The sequence below is a fragment of the Leptonychotes weddellii genome, chromosome 7 (genome assembly GCF_054177405.1).
Source record: "Leptonychotes weddellii isolate Sample4059 chromosome 7, ASM5417740v2, whole genome shotgun sequence".
Classification (NCBI taxonomy): Eukaryota; Metazoa; Chordata; class Mammalia; order Carnivora; family Phocidae; genus Leptonychotes; species Leptonychotes weddellii.
The window spans coordinates 59,911,437-59,931,090 of record NC_138375.1 but is presented as its reverse complement, the minus strand read 5'-3'; the positions used below and the strand labels follow the sequence as shown (position 1 = coordinate 59,931,090).

Sequence of the window (19,654 nt, the reverse complement as noted above, 5' to 3'; positions counted from 1 at the left end):
ATGACCTGAGCCGAAGGCAGTCGCTTAACCAACTGAGCCACCCAGGCGCCCCTCTGCTTTATAGATTTTGAGGCCAAAATTTTCCTGGTAAATGAACTCTTTTGTTCATTAAATATTTTTGTCATTAAAAAGCCCCCTTTTAGGGACGCCTGGGTGGCTCAGTCGGTTAAGCATCTGCCTTCGGCTCAGGTCATGATCCCAGGGTCCTGGGATCGAGTCCCACATCGGGCTCTCTGCTCAGTGGGGAGCCTGCTTCTGCCTGCTTCTCCCTCTGCCTGCCACTCCCCCTGCTTGTGCTCGAGCTCGCTCTCTCTCATGTCAAATAAATAAAAAATCTTTAATAAAAAGTCCCCTTTTAAACTTTGTTATTGGTATAGCTGCACAAACCTGCTTTGTTAGCATTTGCATGCTATATCTTTTCTATCCATTTCCTTTTTTCATGTTTTAGAATTGTGTCCCGTAAAGAGCATGTAATTAGGCTTTCGGGGGATTATTGGTTTATTTTTATTGTGGTAAAACACATAACAAATTGTCATTTTAACCTTTTTTTTTTCACTTTTAAATCCTTTATGAAAACTTTCCCTTCAGTAGGCTTCTCATTGGCATTTAAATGGTGGTGAAAAATGTAATGGCTATCTAAAAAAATTATTTGATTATTGTATTTATGTATCTGCACACATGCAAAAGAAAATTCCACAAACGTTTTTTATCATGGTAAATATACATAGCATAACATTTACCACCTTAACCATTTTAAGTGTACAGTTCAGTGGCGTTAAGTACGTTCACCTTGTTGTACAACCATCACCACAGTCTATCTCCAGAATTTTCCTGACCTTCCAAACTGAAACTCGGTACTCATTAAACAGTGACTCTCCATTCCCGGTTCCCCACAGTCCCTGATAACCAATAGTCTACTTTCTGTCTGAATTTGACTCTTTTAGGGACCTCATTTAATGAAATCGTAGAATATTTGTGTTTGGCTTATTTCAGTTAGCATAGCTCAAGTTTCATGTTGTAGCATATATCGGTACTTCATTCCTTTTTATGGCTGAATAATATTCCTGTGTGTGTTTACCACATTTTGTTAATCCATTTATTTGTTGATGGACTCCTGGGTTGTTTCTGCATTGTGGCTGTTTTGAGTAATGGGCTGTGAACATGGGTGTACATGAGTGTTGGAGTCCTTGCTTTTAGTTATTTTGAGTATATACCTAGGAAGTGGAAATGCTGGGTCATATGGTAATTCTATGTTTAATTTTTTTTTTTTTTTTAAAGATTTTATTTATATGAGGGGTGCCTAGGTGGCTCAATCAGTTGGGCGGCTGCCTTTGGCTTGGGTCATGATCCCAGTGTCCTGGGATCCAGCCCCACATTGGTCTCCTTGCTCAGTGGGAAGCCTGCTTCTTTCTCTCCCTCTGCCTGCCTGCCGCTCCCCCTGCTTGTGCTCTCTCACTATCTCTCCTTCTGTGTCAAATAAATAAATAAAAAAATCTTAAAAAAAAAAAGATTTTATTTATTTGAGAGAGAGAGAATTCTGAGAGCAGAGAGCAGAGCCTGATGCTGGGCTCAGTCCCAGGACCCTGGTATCAAGACCTGAGCCGAAGGCAGACACTTAACTGACTGAACCACCCAGGTGCCCCTATGTTTAGCTTTTTGAGAACCGCCAAACTGTTTTCCACAGCAACTACACCATTTTACATTCCCACCAGCAATGCACAAAGGTTCCAGTTTTTCCACTTCTTGCCAACACTTGTTTTTTTTTATTTTAAGTTTATTCATTTATTTATTTAAGTAATCTCTACACCCAGTCTGGGGCTCGAACTCACAACCTGGAGGTTGAGAGTCACAGGCTCCATCCACCGAGCCGGCCAGATGCCCTGCCAACACTTCTTATTTTCTGTTTTTTTTTTTTTTTTTTATGATAGTCATCCATTCTAATGGGTATGAGGCAGTGTCTTGTGGTTTTGATTTGCATTTCTCTAATAACTAATGACATTGAGCATTTTTCATGTGCATATTGGCCATTTGTTTATCTTCTACCTTAGAAAAATGTCTGGTCAAGTCCTCTGCTCATTTTGACAGGGCGCCTGGGTGGCTCAGTCGGTTAAGCGTCTGCCTTCGGCTCAGGTCATGATCCCAGGGTCCTGGGATCGAGCCCCGCATCGGGATCCCCGCTCAGCGGGGAAGCCTGCTTCTCCCTCTCCCACTCCCCCTGTTTGTGTTCCTGCTCTCGCTGTCTCTGTCTCTGTCAAATAAATAAATAAAATCTTTAAAAAAAAAAAAGTCCTTTGCTCATTTTGAAAAAAGTTTTTTTTTCTTTTTTTATTGTTGAACTTTAGGAGCTCTCTGTATATTTGGGAGACACTACTCCCTTATCAGATACATGATTTGGAAATATTTTCTCCCATTTTGTGGTTTGTCTTTTTACTGTCGATGTTTTTGATGTGCAAGAATTTTTAATTTTGATGAAATTCACTTTATTTTTTTGTTTTTGTCTGTGCTTTGGTGTCCTATCCAAGAAATCTTGCTAAATCCAATGTTGTGAACATTTTCCCTGTGTTTTCTTCTAAGAGATTTATAGTTTTAGCTCTTAAGTTTATCTTTGATCCTTTATTTACTATTTAAAATAAACTTATTTTGAGATAATTGTAAATTCACATACAGGTTTTTGTTTTGTTTTAAAGATTTTATTTATTTAAGAGAGAGGGAGAGAGAGAGCATGAGCAGGGGGCAGGGGCAGTGGGAGAGGGAGAAGCAGACTCCCTGCTGAGCAGGGAGCCTGATATGGGGCTCGATCCCAGGACCCTGGGATCATGACCTGAGCCAAAGGCAGATGCTCAACTGACTGAGCCACCTAGGCACCCCAATTCACATACAGTTGTAGAAAATAATACAGAGTGATCTTATGTAGCCTTATCAGCATGTAGTCATCTACATTTATGATAATTACTGATTTTTTTTTTTAAAGATTTATTTATCTAAATAGAAAGGGGGACAGGCAGAGGGAGAGGGAGAGAGAGTCGTAAGCAGACCCTGCACTGAGCGCAGAGCCCGATGCGGGGCTCAATCTCACCACCCTGAGACCACGATATGAGCTGAAACCAAGAGTTGGACACCCAACTGACTGAGCCACCCAGGTGCCCCGGATTTTGGTTTTACCTACCTTCCTATTATTTATTTTCTATTTGTACTGCTCATTCTCTGTTCATTTTTCTCTCTGGACTTCTTTTGGGTTGGTTAATTTTTATTCCATTTTTAGTCTTCTGCTAGCTTGAAAGTTCTTTGCTTGATCCCTGATTTTTCAGTGATTACTCTGGAGTTTAAAACACACAGCCATATTTTACCAAAGTCTAATGATAATGTGTACCTTCTTCCTGGACAATGCAAAGATCTGAGACTAACTTTATTTACCCCATTGTTGTCATTTATTTTAATCCTCTCTGTTTTAAGTCACATAAAACATTATTTTATACAGTCAAATATTTATTTACCCCCACATTTACTGTATTGGTTGCTCTTTGTTCCTTCCTGAATCTCTGACTTTACTCTGGATCTGGATAATTTTCCTTCTTTCTGATGAATGAAAGACAGTTTTAATGTTTTTGTTTATCTAAAAATGTCTTAATTTCACCTTCATTCTTGAAGGATAACATTTGCTAAGTATAGAATCCTATGTTGGTTGGTATTTTCTTTTAACTCCAAATATTTCAATCTGTTGTCTTCTTGCTCCCAGTGTTTCTGTTGAGAAGCCCCATAACAGGCTAATTGTTCCTTTGAAGATAATCTTGTGTTTTTTTCCCCCTCTGGTTGCTTTTAAGACTTTCTTTTTCCCTCTCCTTCCCTCCCTCCCTTTTTAATGTGCCTAGGTATGGTTTTCTTTTTGTCTCCTTTGGTTTGTAAGATTTAAGGTTTGTGGCATAATGTTTTTGAATCAGTTTTAGTAAGTACGTGGACATCTCTTTAAATATTCCTTTGACCTGTTCTCTCACTTCTCATTCTGAAACTCCAGTTATATGTATCTTAGAGTTTCTCACTGTCTCTTATTGACAATTTTGTGTCTACCATTCATTCTCTGTGCTTTTTTTTTTTTAAAGATTTTATTTATTTATTTGAGACAGAGAGAATGAGAGACAGAGAGCATGAGAGGGAGGAGGGTCAGAGGGAGAAGCAGACTCCCTGCCGAGCAGGGAGCCCGATGCGGGACTCGATCCCGGGACTCCAGGATCATGACCTGAGCCGAAGGCAGTCGCTTAACCAACTGAGCCACTCAGGCGCCCCTCTGTGCTTCTTCCTGGATATTTTTATCTATCTGATTGGCCTTGAGATCACTGGTTCTCTCTTCATCTGTTTTTAATCTGTTGTTAAGCCTGTCTATTGCTTTATTAATTTCAGTTATTCTTTTAGTTCTGGATTTTTTTTTTGTGAGGTGAGTTTTTAAAAATTTCAGTTATTTTCCAAAGTTCTCAGTCTTGTCTTTTATCTCCTTGAATGTAGTAAACTAGTTATTTGCAAGTCCAGAATCTGGAGTTACCATCAGCCTGTTTCCTCCCTCCCTCCCTTTTCGTTTTTGTTGGTAACTTGTCTTTTGTGCCTGGTTAGTTATTGTATGCCAGATATTGTATTTGTAAGATTGTTTGTTGAAAAATTTCAGGCTTGGGTGAGTCACTTTAATCTACTTTAAGGGATGAGAGGGCTCAAGCTGAGCAACCGCCCCTGGGAGGGCTTTTCCTCATTCACTCTTTTATTTGGGTTGCCGTCTTTGTGGTCCCAGCCCAAGGCAAGGGTGGTTCACCAGGCCTTCCACTCCCTCAGTAGGCCTTGGTGTCAGAGTCTTTGTTCATCTGTCCTTGAGAGCTGGTCTTACCACCTCTCAGTTGTCCCCTCTAGAATCTGCAGATTTTCCCAGAGCCAGTGAACTGCCGAGAATTGGGAAGGCCAAGATTTCACGCTACTTGCAAGCTGTTGGTTAGGTGTCTGCCAGCTGTGTTCTCAGGGGCTGGAGCTGGGTCTCATCACCTTGGTTTTTGGTTCCCAGAGCCAGAACAGTAAGTCTGATGAATCAGTGAATGCCCAAGCCAGATCACACAAGAGAGGATATAAAGTTTTCTATTTTTGAGTTTTTTAAAACTATGTTAATTATACAAAATTCAGATATAGAAAGTAAACATTTCTTGTAGTTCCCCTACCAAAGTCACGTATCGTTAATATTGGTCCATGTTCTTTTGATTTTTTTCTTTCTCTCTGTATATGAATTCCTTTTTCTAAAAAAAGGAACTTTTGCAACTTACTTTTCTTAATATCTTGGATATCTTCAAGTGTAAAGGCTTATGGATCTACCATGGTCTGTTAAAAAGCTGCAACAACCAGATTGCCCCCAAGAAGATGGGAGCATCTACAGTCCCATTGGTTGTTTGAGAGCATGTGTTTCTTTCCATCCTCTTCTACACTGGCATTAATGATCTCTTTAATAGTTGCCAATCTGATAAGTAAACGACATTTTGTTTTAGTTTGCTTTTCTAATGGGCCTTTGTTTAAACACTTGCTCACATCCCCATATGTAGACTTCCCCCAAGTGGATTCTTGTCACAGTATGTGTCAACACCTTAGTTTTCACGAGCAACTTCCTGGTGGGTGAGGCCAGGCTGTTCCCCTTACTGTGGACAGTGCCCTGCTCTGCACCTTGTGTTCCTGAATGCCAGGGAATATCTGCCTTTTCTCACATCACAATAACCCAGAGACCCCAGAGCATTACCCTTCTAGCCCCCCCAGCCATGTCACTGCCATCACACTGAAGCTGGACTGGGTCTGTAAGAGGCAGGAAGGGTGCTGGCCAAGAGCTTGGGGTTTGGAGGCGTCCAGACCTGGGGTTGAGTCCCTCAGCTTGAAAGTGTGGTTGGAAGGGAAGACAGTAGGGGTGGGAGACCAGAAAAGAGTTGCTGCACTTTCTGTTAAAGTCTTGAAGGTCAAGACACAGCACAAGTTTCTGAGATAGATCTGGGTGTGAATCAAGACCATCCACTTAACCTGCTGTGGGAAGTTATTTTGTCTCCGAATGAGTTTTCTTTTTTGTAAAATATGTGGCCCAAATAGGGGTAGTAATCCTTCCACAAGATTTTGGGGCAGAAGCAGTGGGGATGGAGAGGAAATGGCTGATGGGTTTGGCTGGTGTTGAGGAAAGTGAATCATAAGAGTGAGAACCTGTGTCCAGACCCAAGAGAAGACTAGGGCCAGGATGGGCAGAGTCTGGGCCTCAGGCAGCCTTGGGACACTGTGTGGCCCCCTCCTCCCCACCTGGGAAGCCCAGCAGCCCCCTCCCTTCCTGCTGAGAATGCCAGGGGGTGGGGTGTCTCTTGGTCAGTGGCACTTGTGACTCTGCTGCCTGGCCCTGTTTAAAGGAGTGCCAGTCTCAGTGGAGGAGACGGGCCTGTGCCGGGTCACCTCTCGCTGGCAGGATAGCCTGGGGAGCTCTGAGCAGTTCTTTCTGCTTTCCCTGCAGCCTTGCTTCCTCAAGGACTGGGAGATGCATGTCCACTTTAAAGTCCATGGTGCAGGGAAGAAGAATCTCCATGGAGATGGCATTGCCTTGTGGTACACCCGGGACCGCCTTGTGCCAGGTAGGGAGGCGCTTGTTTAGGTGGGGGCATTCTGCACCCTTGGTCCTGCTGCTCCTCTTTGAGGAAACCCGGGACCTCGAGTCTGCTCTGGAAAGTGTCCCTATAAGAAGAGGGATAGCTGGATCCTGCAGCTCAATTTTGTACCCCATTGTGGCCTGGTGTTGTACACCAGCTAAGAAAGGATTTTACTGTTCTACTTTTTTTTTTTTTTAGATTATTTATTTATTTTATTATATTATTTATTTATTTATTTATTAAAAAGATTTATTTATTTATTTGAGAGAGCGAGAATGAGAGAGAGTACATGAGAGGGGGGAGGGTCAGAGGGAGAAGCAGGCTCCTCGCTGAGCAGGGAGCCTGATGCGGGACTCGATCCCGGGACTCCAGGATCATGACCTGAGCCGAAGGCAGTTGCTTAACCAACTGAGCCACCCAGGCGCCCTATTTATTTTAGAGCAAGAGTGCATGCTAGAGCGTGCTAGCGAGCATGTGCGAGCCAGGGGGAGGGGCAGAGGGAGAGAGAGAGGGGAAGCAGAGCTGAGTGCGGAGTCTGATGCAGGGCTCAATCCCAGGACCCTGAGATCATGACCTGAGCCACCTCCCAAGAGTTGGATGCTTAACTGACTGAGCCACCCAAGTGCCCCATCATTCTACCATTTTTTAAAAAAGCAAAAACAAGACTATGTGGCTGAGACCATGTGTGCCTGCAAAGTCTAAAATGTTTCCTCTCTGGCCCTTGACAGAAAGTTGCTGACCCCTGGGTTAGAGGATGGGGTTTCCTTTGTAGGGGTCCTTTCTGCCCTCTTGTCACAAGATATGTCAGAGTACAAGGCCAGGTGTTGTCCCCTCAACAGTTCTGGTTTCAGACTTTGAGTCTTCTTTGCTGCACCCCTGACACCTCCCCTCCCTTAGAGATTCCTTCCCTTTCCTGGGTGAATGACCACAAATTAACCTCTCTTGCCCCCACCTACACTGGCATTACTTTGTCCTTCAGGTACCCAGGGGACAACTCCAGTATCTCCCATTACGAGAGCATCTCCTTTTAATTCCAGGGCCTGTGTTTGGAAGCAAAGACAACTTCCACGGCTTAGCCATCTTCTTGGACACGTATCCCAACGATGAGACCACAGAGGTATGCCTCTGCTTTCTCCCTCAGGCGGACAGGAAGAGCTGGGCAGTCGGCCGGGAGGTGGGGACCAGGACTTCTCCCTGGTCTTGGCACAAAAGGGGCTTCCCCCAGGCTGGACTGGCCATGGATTAACTGGTGTCTCGATCTCAGCGTGTGTTCCCGTACGTCTCGGTGATGGTGAACAATGGCTCCCTGTCCTACGACCATAGCAAAGATGGCCGCTGGACTGAGCTGGCGGGCTGCACGGCAGACTTCCGTAACCGTGATCACGATACCTTCCTGGCTGTGCGCTACTCCCGGGGCCGTCTCACGGTAAGCAGGCGGGCCAGGGCCAGCTCTGTCTGTAAGGGCTTGGGGAGGTGGGCAGGCTTGGGCCTGGTGTGTACTTGACTTGCTGCTGGCTGCAGGTGATGACTGACCTAGAGGACAAGAATGAGTGGAAGAATTGCATCGACATCACAGGAGTGCGCCTGCCCACCGGCTACTACTTTGGAGCTTCAGCAGGCACTGGAGACCTGTCCGGTGAGTGTTTGACCTGAGCAAGGCATTAAGTCTCAATCTTGACTTTCCCTGGTCTGTTGGAAGCTTGTGATGTAGTTGATCACTTTTCCTTCTTGAACTCCCTTCATTTGGGTACACATGCACCTGGGTTTCTTCCTCCACTTTCCAGCATCTGGGAATGTTGGCACACTTGGGGCTTATTCCATGAGCACTCCCTCAGCCATCTTCCCCTCTCTTTAGCAACTGGGGGGCTTTGAATCCAGATGCTGCAGAGTCCCAGCTTTGCGTCACAGCTCAGACCTTTCAGACCTATGTGACCAAGAGCCTGCTCAACATCTCTACCTGGATACCCAACAAGCATTTCAGCCTTTACATGCCCACAGCTGAAGCCCACATCTTGCCACCGAGGCATAAATGGCACCTCTGTTATTCTAGTTGTTCAGCCCAAAAAACCTTGGTGTTGTTCCAGTCTCTCTTTTCTCTCTTACACGCCACCTCTCATCTTTTGGTGAGTCCTGCTGGCCTTGTCTTCTCAGTGCAGCAGACCACTTCTCTCCCCACTGTCACTACTTGGCAGGTCCAGGCCATCGTCTTCACTCACTTGGATGACTGTGTGAGCCTCCCATGTGGTCCCCTTCTTCCACACTAGCCCCCGACAGTCTCTTCCAGCTCAGCAGCCAGAATGATTCCGTGAAAGCTCAAGTGAGGTCTCGCCACTTCTGTCTCCTGCAGGGTCAAGGCCACTGTCTGTCCTAGTAGTGGTCCGCTGGGCCCTGTGTGCCAGTGCCTCCCCCACCCCATCCCCTGTGACTCATGACTCCCTACTCCCTTATATCACCCCCAGCTGTTCTTCAGACCCACCAGTGCCCTCCATCGGGCCTTTGTACCTGTGCCTCACTCTTGTCTCCTTCAGGTCTTACTCAGATGTCCCTTCCTCAGTGGGGCCTTCCCTGATTCCCTTATTTATTTTATTTTTATTTACTTTTGTTAAGTAAGCTCTACACACAGTGTGGGGCTTGAGCTCAGAACCCCAAGATCCAGAGTCGCATGTTCTACCAACCGAGCCAGCCAGGTGCCCCTACTTCCCTTATTTAAAATTGCACATGCATACACCAGTCTCCTGTGTACTCCTTATCACCTTTTTTGGCTTTATTTTTCTTTATAACATTTTAACTATCTTAAAATCTACCATATAATGTATTTCACTGGGTCCCCTTCACCGAACTGTAAGTTTCATAAAGTTAGGGCTCTTTTTTGGCTCACAGTGTGCTCCATAAGCATTGGGCTGCTGCCAGCCTCTGCAAGCTTTGCTGGACCACTGGGCCTGGGTGACACTTGATAGTGACCCTTGGCCATGGTACTCAGGAGGCATCAGGGCCCTCAGAGGGCACCAGGCCCAGGACCAGCTCCTGCTAAAAAGAAGTGGGAAACAGTGTAAAGAATCAGACAAAGGGCTTATTTATCCTCAGGATGGACATTTCCAGGGCCTGTAATCCAGCCACTGTCCAGGAGCCTCTCCTTCATGGAAATGTCTGGGTCCACTTGGTACCCAGAGAGTCGTTGCTTTGGGGTTTTAAAGTTTTTAGTGTGGATATTTTAATTATATACCCCAAAGTGGGGAGAATGGTCCAATACGTCCCTTTGCCCCTGCTACCCAGCTTCAGGGAATCATTAGTTGCTCGTGGATGACCTGGTAGTCAGTTATCAGCTGGCTGTCAGTCCTGTTTCATCTAGGGTTCCACCACAGTCTTTCCCCTCAGGTTATCTGGAATTTCGCCTGATCGTATTTCAGCCTGTGTCAGGAGAAGGTTCTGGGCACAAAGCCAGATCTGTGGCGGTGGCTGCTCTCCGGGGCTGTTTGGAGAGGCCCAGGGAGGAGGGCTGGAGATGGCTGTGTACGTTGTCGTGCCTGGCCATCCATCAGCGGCTTGTGAACGCAAGCCTCTGCAGCAGGCGTCTCACAGTCAGGTGACGAAGCGGCCTCTTTTCCCTTTTATACACCTGACACCATGGGGAGTTTGAGAGGTGAAGGGATTTCCCCACGTTCACAGACCTAGGAAGGGCAGAGCTCAGATGGGAACTGCCGTCGGACTTCAGAGTCAGGACTTGTCCCTGGGCCCCCGGGGCTGTGCGCACTCGGCTCTGAGGTACCTCATGGCTCTGCCTGACCCAGCTCCTTGCTTTTAGGCTCTCCCTTTTCCAATCTCCAGAGTTTTGACATGAGGCTTTTCCTCAGGTTCCGCTTGTTAGCTGAGTTGATACTAGAATCAAGGGACCAGGACCCTTGTCTCGGCTCTGAACCTCCCCATCTCAAAATGGGGTGATCACTTAGTGTCAAGCAGAGGTTCTCTTCTGCCAAACTGGTTAGACCTGAGCCTTTCTCATGTCTCCTCAGGGACAGTCACTGCCTATGTATTGGGGCCTAGCCCTCAGCTGTAGTGGAGTCATTCATTCGCATCCTGTTCTTGGGTCTCTGACAGGAGTGCCTAGCAGCTACCTGCCTGCCCCTTGGGAGGATCAGGCTTCTCAACTGGCCATAGAATAATATGCAGGGTTTTTCTGTACATACTATCTGCTGGGCAATGTCTTTTGCTTTGTATGTACTTTCTCATTTTCTTGCCATGCTAACCAAGCAAGGGGGAGATTATCACCCGGATTTACAAACAAGGAAACTGACTCAGGATTTAGACCCGGGTGATTTTGAGTGTAAAACCCATGCTTTTTTTCCCTGTCCATTCTGCCTCCTCTTATTGTTGAGTTCTAGAGGTATTCCAGCCCCTCAAATACCGCCTGCTGGGGGTGGCTGGAGGTCACTGGGAAGAAAACAGGCCCCTCAGTAGGCAGGAGCAGGGTTTTCTCTGGGGGCCTGGCTACTTTCCCTGACTGGAGCAGCATCCCCACTCTGGGGAGGGGGATGGGCTGTGGCCCTAAGGCAGGCTCTGTGCCCCTTATAAGCTAACTCTCGGTCCTGCAGACAATCATGACATCATCTCCATGAAGCTGTTCCAGCTGATGGTAGAACACACTCCTGAAGAAGAGAACATTGACTGGACCAAGATTGAGCCCAGCGTTAATTTCCTCAAGTCACCCAAAGGTACATGCTTGAGGCCCATCCTGGCCTGGGGTGGGGGAGGGGCCAGCTTGGCTGAGTGCCTGTGGTCCATTTGCTCTGCCCTGGTCCGGTTGTGGCTGTGGCCTAGGGTCTTGGATCAGCAGTCAGTGCTAATGAGTAGATATGAGAACATCTGGCATCTGCTTCTGCCAGTGCTTGGTGCTGGGTAAATGGCCAGTAAAGCCAGAGGGGCAGTTTGTTGGCGTAGGTGGCGTGCAGGGCATTCTGATACAACTGGTGCATGGCCTGAGCAGCAGGTCCTGCCACGAGCCAGGGGAACTGCTACTCCAGCTTTCCTCAGAAACAAGTAAAGGCAAGATTTGACCTTAAGTTTTTGCAAAGCCCCCAAAGCTCAGACTCTTCCCGTGGTGCTAATCAGCCACCAGTCTGTCTTCACAGAGCAAGGGTTCTGGTTGAACTGAAACTCCTGTGAGTGTGGACATCCACCCCAAGAACCCTGAAGTTGTGCCTGTGGGCCAGGGTCGGGGCACTGAGGAGCCTCTCAGCCTAGTCCAAGGTCACCATGTGGAGCGGGAGCGGGAGTGAAACCCAGCATTTTATGTGACACCTCACTGTTGTAGGATTCAGATTACTTGTAAACATCTCAGGCTAAACACACCCTACCATACACCACTGTTTTTGCAGCCTTTGATTGAAGGGTTTCTGGCTGCTGAGAGCTTTCAGAGACCTCATCTGCTCTGACCTACCCAGCAACCCCATGAGGTTGGCTAGGCAGGGATTAACTGGTTTGCAGACTTGTTGATCCTTTCGTTCCTTTAGCAGGTAGTTCCAGAGCTTCTGCTCTGTGCCTAGCTAACCATGGGCTAGGTGCTGTCCTGGGCCTTAGTCTACTGACTGAGGCAGAGGAGGAGAGAGGCTGGTGTTAAGACCGGGTCAGCAGACCTGCCCTGGTCAGGTTGTGTGGGAAAGGAGGATGTAAGTTGGCTCCTGGCTGGCATTCCAGGCCCCAAGCAGCCCCCACAGTAAGGAGTGGAGGGTTGTGGCTGGGGAGGGAGGCCAAGTGGCAGGAACAGGGCCCAGGCTGCACAGGGCAGAAGGACATGAGTCCAGACCCCAGTCCCTTCACCGTAGACTGATGAATTTGACAAAGTCAGTTTCTGCTGTCAGCCTCCTATAAAAGGGAGATCATGAGTTTCCCATCCCAGTGTGACTGGGATTCCAGGAGATACCTCATGTGTCAAGGCCTCATTCCCAGCGGAGTTGTTGATGGTTTTAGCAGGCAGAGAAGTGGTGTGGCTGGAGCAGAAGGATGGGGTGGGGGTGGGGGGGCGGTGCCGGGGGCGGCGGCGGTGGCTGGGAGACCCCCTAGGAGCCATGGAATGCATCCAGGTGTGAGTCAGGGCAGCCTTTGGCCAGAGCTGTGTTTCTCCAGAGGGGGACCTTGGACCCCAGCACGGGGCTGGGGTGGGGCTTGTGAACACGGATCTTGTGCCTGTGCAGACTCAGGCTCTCCTGGGGAGTCCAGGAATTCAGTTTTCACCAGCTTCTTGAAGCAGAAGGCTCCTGGGGCCTTGATCCCTGGGAAGCTCAGTCCCAGTGGGATTATCTCTCTATCCATCCCCCTGTAGGGCTGGCCGGCTGCGGTCTGTCACTCTGCCCCGTCCTATCGGACTCCCCTGTCTCCTGGGAGCCCGCCTGACACCTCCACTTGCTGCTTCAGCTCCCCCTCTCTTCTCCCCCAGACAATGTGGATGACCCGACTGGAAACTTCCGCAGCGGGCCCCTGACGGGGTGGCGGGTGTTCCTGCTGCTGCTCTGTGCGCTCCTGGGCATCATCGTGTGCGCTGTGGTGGGGGCCGTAGTGTTTCAGAAGCGGCAGGAGCGGAACAAGCGTTTCTACTGAGTGGCCGGTGCTCTGCCCGGGGGAAGGGCCTAGTTTTGGGCTCCAGCACTAATGTGAACTTTTTTTTTTTACTGGGATTGTAAAAGAAAAACAAGACGACCTTATTTCTTAACCGTTTCAAAGAAATAATTAAAAAAGTATTTTCGTACATTTTGCTTCTTGCCCAGCAGGGACAGGCTGCAGGGCTAGGGAATAGGGTTTGGCACCCCCACAGCTGGGGACAGAGGTACTTGCCTGTTGCCAGCATCTCAGGAGCAGGAAGGAGTCTGTGCCTGGAGCTGGGCCCTGGCAGGCGGCTCTTGAACACTGGAGGGCCTCCCAACCACATTGGGGTGGGTGCCTGAGGACGCGAGCAGTGATTTTGTTCTGTGCAGGGTGTGTTGGTGGAGAGAGGAGGCTGACTGGGGAACCCGGGCCTTCCTGGTTGCCCTCTGAGCTTCTTCCCAAGGCAGACCCTCGAGTGAGGCTGGAGGAGCAATTTGGTGTAGGGCTCAGAGTGCAACCATTTGCTAAATAAAGTGAAATAACCAACCTCAGCTGTGTGATTGTCCTAAGGGGCTTGCTTCTCTTTTTCTTCAAGTAACTTCCAAGTGGCCAGTGCTTTACAGCTCTCAGCCTCCACCCCTCGGCCCTGCCACACAGCCCCAGAAGGCAAGTGCCATGCTCCCATTCCCAGGTGGGGAAGCACAGCTCTAGGAGGTCAAGCGAAACTTGTCCAGTGTCACATAGCAATTGGGGTCATGGGGATGGGGCCCTGTGCCATCTCCCATGTGCTCTGAGCCTCTGGGTGAAAGGCTGCAGCCAGGGGAGAATGGGTACCACATGGAGGGTGTGACCTAAGTGTAAGTGAACTCTAGGGAACTCTGGCTAAGGGTGCTTCAGGAAGATCTGGAAGGGATTCGTGGGTACAGGAGGACAGGCTGGGGTCAGTATTCCCTTTGGGTGCCTTGAGGGGAGAAAGGTGGCACAGGGAGTAGAAGAAAGCCAGCAGCTGAAGGGAAAGCACCCTTATCTGGCAGCTTTCACAGGTCTGTCCATCTTGGCCATGGCCTGCCTATGCTCTCCAGACTGCTCTTGGATGTCTCTGACCCTGCCACAGAACAGTGTCCTCATCCATTCCAGAACCATCATCAGCATCTTCCAACTCAAAATTAAATAACATTTGAGTCTCCATCTTAAAAGCGAGAGCAGCCCTGTCTTCCTGTTGTAACCAGGCTTTTTGTAATTTACATTCTTGATTAGATTCTCATAAAAAATTGACAGAAGTGTATGAAGTGAAGAGTAAGAACTTATTTTCCTGTTAATCTTTCACTCTCCTGATCTCTTCGTTGATCGGCTATTCACGGTCTCTTGTCCTTCTTGATGTGTCCCCTGCATATATAGGACTCATCTTTCACAGGTTAGACGTCGAGAGATTATTTACGAGATCACGGTGACAGAGAAGTCTGAGCTGCGTTTCCTTCTCATGGGGCTGGGAGCCCATTCATGAAGCTGTAAGAGTAAACATGATCTTTATTGAAATATTTTACTGAGCACCTTCTCCAAAACTGTTTCTTTACTTGAAAAGTAGCTAACTTTGAGTGCTTACTATATGCCAAGCATGGTTCTGAGCAGGTGACATGTATTAACTCATTTCTCTCCACAACACTTAACCCATTCGGACACCGGAAATCCACCAGGTTGGGTGGCTCCTGTCTCACTGACCCTCTCCCTCCTCGGGGAGCACCGTGTCCACACTGACATGAACGGCTCAGGCCTGGGGTCTGGAACTCCCCATGGCTGCTACAAACATCGTCGTCAGCACCACACTCGTCATACTTGGCCTTTAGTTTTGGCCCTGTCTGGGCCTTCCCTGAATTCCTGAATTGTGAGGCACATTGGCATCCTGTACCGTATGGCTCTGGCCCTTGGTTGCACATTGGAGTCACCTGGAGAATGAAAGTTAGTTCTCTGTGTTCTCTGGTTCAGGTTTAAAAAGTCAGTGAGGGGCGCCTGGGTGGCTCAGTTGGTTAAGCGACTGCCTTCGGCTCAGGTCATGATCCTGGAGTCCCTGGATCGAGTCCCGCATCGGGCTCCCTGCTCGGCAGGGAGTCTGCTTCTCCCTCTGACCCTCCCCCCTCTCATGTGCTCTCTCTCAAATAAATAAATAAAATCTTTAAAAAATAAAAAAATAAATAAATAAAAAGTCAGTGAGGTGTGGGCAAGGGCAGGGTTTTTTTGGAGGTGGGGGGCAGCAGGGCAAGGGCTGTTTTAAAACAACCATGCTGGGTGGGTAGGATGAGTTTATAGGCTTGGGAACCAGCAGGTGTTAGACCAGTGATTTGAAGGCCAAGATTGAAGTGGTTGTGGTCTGTTCTGGGCTATGAGTGTCTCCTTTGCATCCCTTTCAAAGTTCATGCCTGGAGGTGTTTCCCTAGAAGGTTCGATGTGTGCTCTCACATCTGCTTTTTCACACATGTGGGATCATGCTGCTGTAATCTACATTTTTGCCACGTGCATTTAAAAATAGAGTGAGTAATTTCATCATATGAAAGATAAATATAAATGTATATCCCTGTACCTGCTGTGCAACATGAGAAATAAAACATTGCTGACACACTTGCATCCCTCTTTGTCCCCTGCCCTAAATAAGTGCCCCTCCTTTTGGAGGTGATTGTTGCGGATTCTGGTTTTTTTTTTTTTTTAAAGTGTTTCTTAAAAATGTTACTGTAGAGGTATGTATCAGTAAATACATAGTATTATCTTGCATTTTAAAAATGACAAATGGTACACAGATGTATTCTTCGGATCTTAAAATTCAGCATTGTTTGTGAATGTTTGCGTTACATGTAGCTCAAGATGTGGCATGAGTGGACTCCAGTTTCTACCTTTGGCCGTTGCTGGATGTTTGGATGGTTTCCAGGTTTTTGCTCTTAGAATACTGCTCTGTTTTTGAGCACGACTCCATCCAGGCACAAGCGTGCAGGAATTGCCGGACTGATGTCACATTGCTCTCTGGAGTGGGTTGTATCCATTCTTCTATCCTGGTGACAGAGATTCCCTCTGCCCATTTCTTAACACTCCCTATTGTCAGTGTGTACTTTCTGACAGTCTGATAGGTGTAGAAGTTTTAATTTGCATTTCTCTGCTAGACAGGTTGAGGATTTTTGTTATTTGTATTTGCTATTTGTATTTCCTCCATGGTGGTTTAATTTTTTTGCCTCTCCCTTTTTCCTTGTGGATATGTACGAGTTGTCATGCGATCCTTAGGTTGTGTGCTTTGCAGATACCTCTCAGGATGCTTATCTTTTTGCTTTTCTAATGATGTCAGGTGATGTACAGTCTACATTTTAATGTCATTCACTAATCTTTTTCAAAGATTTTTTCCCCCCCAAAGTTTAAAAATTTTGCTGTTCATATTTAGTATGTAATCTCCATGGAATTAACTTCCGTGTAGGGTGTGATGTGGGGATCTGGTTTTCCCCCTATGTCTAGCCAGTTGTCCCAACACATTTCCTGACATTCATCCTTCCAAAGGGGCCACAGCACCACTGAGTCAAGCACTCCGGATACCGCTCCCTCCTCTTCCTCCTCTTCCATGGCCAGAAGGCTAAATGCTCAGCTACATCTTCCAGTTTCTTAGCTAGGGTGGTTCTGGGAGAGTTGTGCCGGCTGAGATGCTGGAGGCAGTCTGCTGTGAGGAGGTTCTCAGTAGAAAGTGGTAGATAGCAGCTGGTGTGGCTGTTTGCCTATCCCCCTCCCCCTGCCGGCATGTGGGGGTGACCCCCAAAGGTGCAGAGGCCCCCTGTGACCACCGGGGCGGAAGTGAACACCAGAGCTGGATGGACCGTGGGTCCTTAGGACATCACTGAGGTGCTGCCACAGCCCTGGACTCCTGACCACTGGGCTTTTATGTAAAAAATAAATTTGTATTTGCTCAAACTACCGTGAGTCCTGTTTTCTGTTACTTGAGGCTAAGAACAGCCCTGCTGCTCTCCTTCGTGTATATGTCAAATTTTCTAACGTGTAGGGGTCTTCTCTGGACTGCAGGTTAATACTGATGTGCTCACTGTGTGCCCCACGCTGTGTAAAGCGTCGGGACACAACAGAGAGTAAAAGGAACTTACGGTTCCTCATGGAACTTACAGTCTGGTGGGGATATCAGGTGAAATAAATAGAGTGTAAAGTAAGTTTAAAGTATATAGTAAGTATAATCTATGCAATGTTAGTACTTGCATTTGTTTCTGAGAGCTGCCATAACTAAGTACCACAGACTGGTGGCTTTAAACAACAGAAATTTATTGTCTCACAGATTCTCTGCAATCCTTGGCATTCCTTGGCTTATAGACATAGATCACTCCAATCTCTGACTCCCATCACTGCATGGCCATCTTCACATCCTCTTCCCTCTGCCTCCAAATTTCCCCTTTGTGTAAGGACATTGGTCACATTGGATTAGCCACCCCCATGACCTCATCTTAACTTGAATAGATCTATCTACATAGAGCCTATTTCCAAATAAAGTTGTATTGTAAGGTACTGGGGATTGGGACTCAACATAACCTTTTTGGGGGAACACAGCTCAAGCAGTAACCGTGGTTAAGGGGAACAAAATTAATAAGGAAAGTGGATACAAGGAGTCAGATGAAGATGGAGAAAGACCTGCATTTGGCTAAGGGAAGTGGAATGAAAATTCATTGGTAAGATTTGTGCATTTTTGGGGTGCCTGGTGGCTCAGTCGTTAAGCGTCTGCCTTCAGCTCGGGTCATGATCCCAGGGTCCTGAGATCGAGCCCCGCGTCGGGCTCCCTGCTCCGCAGGAGGCCTGCTTCGCCCTCTCCCACTCCCCCTGCTTGTGTTCCCTCTCTCTGTGTCTCTCTCGGTCAAATAAATAAAATCTGTAAGAAAAAAAAGATTTGTGCATTTTTCCATATATAATATTTAAACATGAACTTACCTATCAAAAGAGAAGCTTTTACTTGGTTTTTAACTGCAGTGGCGGCGCCCGGCGGTACAGTAATTGAAGGTGTACAGCACAGTGATGGACAGCTCTGACGCCAGGCTTGCACACGTGCGGTCGCCGTAACCGGGCAGCGCTAGTCTGCCGCCATTGGCTGTCTTCCCGATGCTGCCCTCCTCGTCCGGGTGACTTAGTCATGCCGGAACACTCTCCTTCGCCCATCCCCTACCTCCCTGCACCTCGGGCAGCCATCAGGTCTGTATTTCTGGGTCTGCTTTGTCTCGTTTTTTTTTAGATTTGACGTATAAGTGAAATCACAGGGTATTTGTTTTTCTCTGACTTACTTCACTTAGCATAATACCCTCTAGGTCCATCCATGTTGTTGCAGATGGCAGGATCTCATTCCTTGTTACGGCTGAGTGAGATGCCATTGTGTATATGTATACTACATCTTTATCCACTCGTCTGTGTGTGGGACACTTCAGTCGCTTCTGTACCTTGACTGTTGTATGTTGCAGTGAACATAGGGGTGCGTATATTCGTTTGATTTAGTGTTTTTGGTTTCTTTGGGTAAGTACCCAGTAGTGGAATTACTGGATCATACTGTATTTCTGTATTTAATTTTTTGAGGACCCTCCCTATTGTTTTCTACAGTGGCTGCACCAGTTTGCATTCCCAACAGTACATGAGGGTTCCTTTTTTTCCACATCCTCACGTACACTTACTGTTTCTTGTCTTTTTGATTCTAGCCATTCTGACAGGTGTGAGGTGATACCTCATTGTAGTTTTGATTTGCATTTTCCTGGTGATTAGTGATGTTGAGCATCATTTTGTGTCTCTTGGCCATCTGTAATGTCTTTTATTTTTTTATTTTTTTAAAGATTTTATTTATTTATTTGAGAGTGAGAGAATGAGAGACAGAGAGCATGAGAGGGAGGAAGGTCAGAGGGAGAAGCAGACTCCCTGCCGAGCAGGGAGCCCGATGCGGGACTCGATCCCGGGACTCCAGGATCATGACCTGAGCCGAAGGCATTCGCTTAACCAACTGAGCCACCCAGGCGCCCCTATTTTTTTAAAGATTTTATTTATTTATTTGACAGAGAGAGAGATAGCGAGAGAGGGAACACAAGCAGGGGGAGTGGGAGAGGGAGAAGCGGGCTTCCCGCCGAGCAGGGAGCCCGATGCGGGCTCGATCCCAGGACCCTGGGATCATGACCTGAGCCGAAGGCAGTCGCTCAACCGACTGAGCCACCCAGGCGCCCTGTAATGTCTTCTTTGGAAAAATCTCTACTTAGGTCCTCTGCCCATTTTTTAATCGAATTATTTGTGTTTTTGGTGTTGAGTTGTATAACTTTATATGTTTTGCATATTAGCCGCTAATTGGATATACTGTTTGCAAATATGTTCTCCCATTCAGTAAGTTGCCTTTTCATTTTGTTGATGCTTTTTTTTTCACTGTACAAAAGATTTTTATTTTGGTGTCATCCCAATAG

The 19,654-nt window shown here is 47.3% G+C and overlaps 1 protein-coding gene and 1 long non-coding RNA gene across 3 annotated transcripts in view; both read left to right on the top strand.

The window, feature by feature from the left end:
• The window catches only part of LMAN2 (lectin, mannose binding 2), a 19,591-nt gene extending 5,832 nt beyond the window's left edge, over positions 1-13,759 (top strand). Inside the window, exons 3-8 of one of the 2 annotated variants that reach the window (XM_081826405.1) lie at positions 6,500-6,617; positions 7,670-7,749; positions 7,897-8,058; positions 8,154-8,268; positions 11,222-11,341; positions 13,063-13,759. In XM_081826405.1, coding sequence (XP_081682531.1) covers positions 6,500-6,617; positions 7,670-7,749; positions 7,897-8,058; positions 8,154-8,268; positions 11,222-11,341; positions 13,063-13,223 — 756 coding nt within the window. In that variant the 3' untranslated portion in view covers positions 13,224-13,759. Of the gene's footprint in view, positions 1-6,499; positions 6,618-7,669; positions 7,750-7,896; positions 8,059-8,153; positions 8,269-11,221; positions 11,342-12,948; positions 13,035-13,062 lie in introns of those variants that run through there. The other variant, XM_081826406.1, reaches the window with a different exon arrangement.
• LOC145722618 (uncharacterized) overlaps positions 1-19,654 on the top strand; it is a 99,202-nt gene that overhangs the window by 76,190 nt on the left and 3,358 nt on the right. The window lies entirely within an intron of this gene.